Source organism: Lactuca serriola, chromosome 8, assembly GCF_051521515.1.
Source record: "Lactuca serriola cultivar US96UC23 chromosome 8, Lser_US96UC23_V15, whole genome shotgun sequence".
Lineage (NCBI taxonomy): Eukaryota > Viridiplantae > Streptophyta > Magnoliopsida > Asterales > Asteraceae > Lactuca > Lactuca serriola.
Window position 1 is genome coordinate 286,576,601 of NC_136415.1, and position 7,444 is coordinate 286,584,044.

The following is a 7,444-nucleotide window of genomic DNA, read 5'->3' on the forward strand; positions in this document are numbered from 1 at the left end:
TATCAAATTCCAATTTATATAGCATCTCTCAACTTCTTATTTCTAATCACATATTATAACTTCGGTTTCAAGATTGATCTAAACCGACTTTCTTATTGGTCAAAAGTCGGTCTCTGAATAGCTTTTGGTTCTTAAACACTTCGAAAGAGTCTCAATCAAGAAAAAAACAAACTAGACAAATGGCATATATAACAAGACAATAATCTTTATGTGTCACCTAGAAAGCGTACAGGGTAAGAATTGTCATATGTATATCTTGGCCGGCCAAGACAAAAATTATAATATGCTCAAAATAACTTGACACCCTGCAAAATCCCAAAAAAATATTTGTCAAACAACATTTCACATCAAGCATATGCTTCCCACTAATCAGAAGTAAACCGTTTGTGCATTGAATATTCATACCAATGGCATTAGAGGACATATTACATCAAATTATTGCAGGCATCAACGTTACCTAAAACAAGAGCCGACTAATATTCAGAGCGATTTTTCTGTTCAGATTGTCATGTTTGTTAAAGTTATTGGAAAATAACATATTTGAAGTAGAGCTAGTAGCTATATGTCACAATAGCAATATTGTTGTATGGAAATAATTACTATTCTTAATAGGTTTGGTCAAATTAGCTTGAAATATGCGTAAGTAGACTTCAAGATATATATTTTCTAACTACAATAACGTATTGTTGGATGTGCATTATAATTTATACCTAATGGTCATGCAATATATAACCTAATAGAATATATATATATATATATATATATATATATATATATATATATATATATATATATATATATATATATATATATATATATATATATATATATATATATTCAAAGGGATTGGAATCCATGATTCCATGACATGTTTGGTTGCCAAATAAATAGAGATCAATTCCGTTGGAATCCTTCAAAAAAATTTCTACAACGTAAAATGGAATTGTGCACTAACATATCTCTTGAGTAAACTAAAATCTTTGGTTTCATGGCCTTAAGTATACTTTACCATTCACAATTCTATGACACTTGTACATGTTATGTACATATGTTGCCTTTGAATATTGGTCAAACATTTTGCCTGGAAAATTATATCAAGACAGCCAAGTCTTGCCGCCTTCCTCTAAACTTTACCCTTCAAACTAAATAGTACTTTTTCCAATATTATAACAAAATTATTATAAAATACACCAACACCTATCATATATCTCTTGTCAGCAAGAATAAGTACATCACACCAAAAGTCAATTTACTAAACAACAAAAGAGCCTCACAATTAAGGATCCTGACAAACAAGTGGCACAAACATAAGCCACCAATGAGGGCATCAACAATATTTGACAGACTCTATGTTCGCATGTCTTAGAGAACATCTTTGATATATATGTGTTTTTTCAAGAACTTAAGATAACAAAATCTCAAAAGGTGCTTGAAAAGGGTGGTGTGTGTGGCCATAATGGGGAAAAAAGGTGGAATGTTTTATTATGCAGATGGAATAGATAAGCTTCTTTTGTTATTTGGGACAATAGGTTCCATTGGAGATGGATTGATGTCTCCTCTTACTATGGTGATCCTTAGTGGTGTGATTGATGAGTATGGAACTGGTGGCGTTTCTATTTCCAATGATGTGGTGGACAAGGTATGATTGTATGAATATTTTCTTCTTTTTATTTGAACACATGTCATCCTAAGGTTGTGGGATGAATATTTGTTATAATCATTCGAATATCGAAAGATTCTATGTTAATGAGAGTATTGTTGATTGTATATTGCAATAGGGTAAACTTGTTTAGTTATTAACAACCAGTTTAATTGTTATTGCGTATTATAGTATGGGCTCAAGTTGCTCATCCTTGCAATTGGAATCGCAATATCGGCTTTCATTGGTAAGTAAAGTTGTCAAATAGTATCTCATGAAATAACAAAATCTTTTAATTATTGAAACCAAAAAGAAAAAAAATTGAATCGGTTGTCAAATGTCAACAATATGCGGAAAATCAAACGAACAAAAAAAAGATGCTATGGTTTGTCATTATTTGTAAATATTTAGATTGAATATTTTGTAGAGGGGATTTGTTGGACAAGAACAGCAGAACGACAAACGTCACGTTTGAGGATGGAATATTTGAAATCTGTATTGAGGCAAGAAGTCGGCTTTTTTGACACACAAGTTGGATCTTCCACCAACTTTGAAGTTATCACAGCCATTTCTGGTGATGCTCAATTGATTCAGGATGTCATGGCTGATAAGGTTTTAATTCTATTCATGTTATTTCTCCTAGGTGGTGTTTGGATTGGTATGATGAGATCAAGGAAGAAATGGAATTGTTTATTCCATAAGAATGAAAATGCATGATAGAATGTGAATGGAATAGAGTAGTCCCCAAGGAATGAAATATAAAATTGCAATATAACCCATTTTTAAGTAACTTTTAATGAAAGAAGATTTTTTAATTTATTTTTTACTTTTTTAATTAGTTTGCAACTAAAATAACTAAATATATTATTTTTGTTTAGCTTTTGTTTTGAACGGTGTTATTTTTGTTTAGTTTATTTAGAGTTTAATGAACTTTTATAGTATTTATAATTAAAAAAAATTGCAAAGAAAAATATATTGATTATAATTTCTAATACTTTAATTATAAAACTAAGTTGAAATTATATATTGTATTTACATATAATATATAACAAATGAAAATTCATTTCATTTCATTCAACCCATTAAATATAAGATTCTGTTATCTTTTCATTTCATCCAACCAAACAAACACATACATGAGTTTGGTCGGATGAAATGTAATAAACTGAGGAAATGGAATGAGTGATTACTCCATAAACATGTTTGGTTATTCTTTAAATGAATTGTATTTTCATATGAATATTTTATATTATATGGTAATACAATATATAAGATTTATTCCATTAAAAAATAGATATATAAAAATAGGTTATGTTAAAAAAAATTCATTTAATTCCATTTTACTACATAGAAAAAAATCACTCCATGCAAAAAAAAATGAAAATTAAAAAAGTGTCACGAATCATATTCCTTTAGGCACAATCCATTCCATTTCAATTGGACAAAACAAAAAGTTTCCTTATTTCAATAGAACAAACAATTATATTCATTCTTACCATCATACAAAACACCATAGTAGTTATATAATTTTGAATATTCCTACTTTATTCATTACTCATAATCATCAACCAAAATGTAATGCAGATACCCAACTGTCTAGCTCACTTATCAGCACTCTTCTTTAGTATCGTGGTTGCCTTCACACTTTCATGGCGACTAGCCATAGCTTCGCTTCCATTCGCGCTTCTCTTTGTTGTTCCCGTTTTAGGCGTTGGGGTGTTACTAAAAAAACTAGGGATGAAGATGCAAGGTGCATATAATACAGGCGGTGGGGTTGCAGAACAAGCAATATCATCAATTCGAACTGTTTATTCTTATGTTGGGGAGCAACAAACGATTAATAAATTTAGCAATGCACTTCAAACAAGTATGGAATTAGGCATAAAACAAGGATTTACAAAGGGTTTGATGATTGGAAGCATGGGTATGATTTTTGTTGCTTGGGCGTTTGTTGCTTGGGTTGGAAGTTATCTTGTTATTGAGAAAGGAGAAAGTGGTGGGCGTGTGTTTGTTACAGCAATTTGTGTTATCATGGCAGGACTGTAAGTTTCTTTATTGGAAATTTATCACAACCATAAACCTGAATATCATAAACTTTTTTTGTAGCTTAAACTCTTGGTACACTTCAATAACATAATTTTAAATGTATTAAAGTTAGTTCTTATATCATTTAGGATAAAACTGCTATATTTGGTTGATTTCTAAGTAAAATGACATAATAAGAAGAAATGAAAGTAGGATGCTATGATAAACAAATGAACGGAAGCACATTGTTATTCCTTGCATTTAACTTTTTTGTAAATATTATACATAGGCTGAACAATTTTATATTCCTATTCCAGGTCAGCAATGAGTGCATTACCCAATGTCCCATTCATTTCAGATGCAACAGCTGCTACAACAAAAATGTTTGAAATGATCTCAAGAATTCCTCGAATAGATTCTGAAAACCATAAAGGAAAAACATTTCCATCTGTAAGTGGGCACATTGAATTTAGGAATGTTGAATTCTCATACCCATCAAGACCAGATTCTCCAATTCTTCAAGGACTTAACCTAAAAGTAAAAGCTGGAAAGACAATAGGTCTTGTAGGAGGCAGTGGGTCAGGAAAGTCAACAATCATCTCTTTGCTCGAAAGATTTTATGATCCAATAAAAGGAGACATTCTTCTTGATGGACACAGAATCAAGGGTCTTCAACTTAAATGGTTAAGATCTCAAATGGGCTTGGTTAATCAAGAACCAGTACTCTTTGCAACATCGATTACAGAAAACATACTTTTTGGGAAAGAAGGGGTTTCAAAAGAATTTATTGAGGTTGCAACTAAAGCAGCAAACGCACATAATTTCATCGTGAATTTACCTAATGGTTATGAAACGCAAGTGGGACAATTTGGGATTCAATTATCCGGTGGGCAAAAGCAAAGAATCGCCATAGCTAGGGCTTTGTTGAAAGAACCAAAAATTCTTCTGTTAGATGAAGCAACAAGTGCGTTGGATACAGAATCTGAAAGAGTTGTTCAGGAAGCTTTAGATCAGGCTTCAATAGGAAGAACAACAATTATTATCGCACATCGATTGACAACAATCCGTAAAGCAGATAAGATTGTGGTTCTTCAATCGGGGAAAGTCATTGAATCGGGTTCACATGATGAGTTAATGCAGAAGAACAATGGCGAAGAAGGTGGAGCATACTACCAAATGGTTCAATTGCAGCAATCGGCAACACAAAATGAAACCTTAGATTATACTCCTTATACGCCGATATCACAAAGAAACTTAAACCACCAACACCAAACACCCACGACTCCTATAAGTGGAAGATCAAGCTTTCAAAATAGCCCAATGTCCCCCATTAGCCCAGCATTAAGCATGGCACATTCGGTTCAAATGTATTCTTATCAAGAAAGTGATGATGAATACTTAATCGAAACACCTGAATCTAGTCCTTCACAATGGCGTCTTTTACAGATGAATGCTCCTGAATGGAAGAACGCCTTGCTTGGGTGCTTAGGAGCTTCTGGTTTCGGAGCGATATCACCAATTCACGCTTATTTCTTAGGATCAGTTGTGTCTGTTTACTTTTTACCCGACAAGGGAAAAGTAAAATCAGAAACAGGATTTTATTGCATCATCTTTGTATGTCTTGGAATTGGTTGCTTCTTCACGAATCTCCTCCAACATTATAATTTTGCAGTTATGGGAGAGCGATTGACGAAGAGGGTAAGAGAGAAAATGCTTGAAAATGTACTTACTTTCGAAGTTGGATGGTTTGATCGCGACGAAAACACAAGTGCAGCAGTTTGTGCGAGGCTAGCAACCGAAGCTAGCTTGATAAAGTCTCTCGTCGGAGATCGCATGTCGTTGCTTCTTCAAGTTTTTGTCAGCGCGTTTCTTTCTTTTCTTCTTGCATTGATAATCACTTGGAGAGTTTCAATTGTTATGATTGCAGTTCAACCATTGTTAATCGCAAGCTTCTATTCCAAGATTGTTCTAATGAAAAACCTATCTGCAAAAGCTAAAAAGGCACAAAACGAAGGAACCCAATTAGCGAGTGAAGCAGTGGTGAATCACAGAACAATCACTGCATTTGCTTCTCAAGGACGAATCATGCGATTATATGAAGAAACCCTAAAAGGTCCTCGGAAGCAGAACATTAAACAATCATGGTTTTCGGGTCTAGGGTTGTTCAGTTCCCAATTCGTGACAACAGCAGCGATTTCTTTAGCGTTTTGGTGGGGCGGAAGAGAAATGAATAAAGGATTGGTAACTGCAAAAGAAATGTTTCAAGTTTTCTTCATTTTGATGACCACCGGGAAGAACATCGCCGACGCCGGAAGCATGAGTTCTGATATATCAAAAGGTAGTGGTGCAGTTAGATCAGTGTTAGCAATTCTAGACAGAAAAAGTGAAATCGACCCAGATGATACCAAAGGGTTAACGATTAAGAGAATCAATGGTGATATAGAGCTAAAAAATGTTTACTTTTCCTACCCATCAAGGCCTGAACAAATGATTTTGCAAGGTTTGTCTTTAAGAATCGAAGCTGGAAAAACAGTCGCACTTGTGGGAGAAAGTGGTTCTGGTAAATCGACTGTTATTGGAATGATAGAAAGATTCTATGACCCCATGAAAGGATCTATACTTATAGATGAACGAGACTTGAAAGATTACAACTTGCGAGATTTAAGATCACATATTGCATTAGTTAGCCAAGAACCAACTCTTTTTGCAGGAAGTATTCGATATAACATTGTATATGGTAAAGAGGAAGCTAGTGAAGTTGAAATAAGGAAAGCAGCAAAGCTTGCAAATGCTCATGAGTTCATAAGGTATTGAAAAAAAAAAAAACATTTCCCAACTTTAAGTTTCATTAACAAAAAACCACAAATTAACTTGTTTGTTTTTCTGCCATTAATGCAGTTCTATGAAAGATGGATATGAAACTTACTGTGGGGAAAGAGGAGTTCAACTTTCAGGAGGACAGAAGCAAAGAATTGCACTTGCAAGAGCGATACTAAAGAATCCGGCTATTCTTCTTTTAGATGAAGCTACGAGTGCACTTGATAGTGTGTCTGAGAATCTTGTACAAGAAGCATTGGAGAAGATGATGGTTGGTAGGACTTGTGTGGTAATTGCTCATAGGCTATCGACTATACAGAAAGCAAACTCCATAGTTGTGATTGGAAATGGGAAAGTTTTAGAGCAAGGATCACATTCTGAACTGCTTTCAATGGGGAATCAAGGTTCATATCACTCTCTTATAAAGTTGCAACACTTGTAAGCACTTATCTAAGTTTTTATTGGGGAAAACAACAAAAAGAAGTGTTCGGGATCTTGAAGAAGTTAGGTCAAATGGTCCTTGTGTTAAAGGATAGAAGGTAGTTCAAAGTTCAAGAGATTACTTCATGACTTTTAACACTTGAGATATTGAGTCATTACCTATATAGGATTGCAATGTATAATATTTTTCGATCTCTGAAATGTACGTGTTTAATAGAAAAAAAAATGTTTTTTCTTGATCCGTAATGTCAATTTCCTACTAGGCGGTTATTTTAATTTTAAAACATAATTTTGGGTTATTTACTTCAAATACATATTAAATTTTTGTTAGATTACTTAATTTCCCTGAAAAGGTACTCAACTCGAATTTGTACCATAGAAACACAAGTTATTCGGGATATTGCCAATAAAACCCTTTACAAAGTTCTTTTTTTGGTTTTCTTCTTTTTGTTTTTTTTTTTCAGTTTTACCTCACAATTTTCATTCAACTTTTTAGTTTTACCATTTTATCCTTTTCACTGG

At 33.4% G+C, this 7,444-nt stretch overlaps 1 protein-coding gene across 1 annotated transcript; it reads left to right on the top strand.

The window, feature by feature from the left end:
* The first annotated feature begins 1,315 nt into the window (after positions 1-1,315).
* LOC145070095 (putative multidrug resistance protein) lies at positions 1,316-7,168 on the top strand. The gene is made up of 6 exons (XM_079017028.1): positions 1,316-1,639; positions 1,832-1,886; positions 2,067-2,251; positions 3,224-3,681; positions 3,982-6,471; positions 6,563-7,168. The coding sequence occupies exons 1-6, from the start codon at positions 1,457-1,459 to the stop codon at positions 6,921-6,923; spliced, it is 3,732 nt and encodes a 1,243-aa protein (XP_078873154.1). The 5' UTR covers positions 1,316-1,456; the 3' UTR covers positions 6,924-7,168.
* Positions 7,169-7,444: the final 276 nt, after the last annotated feature.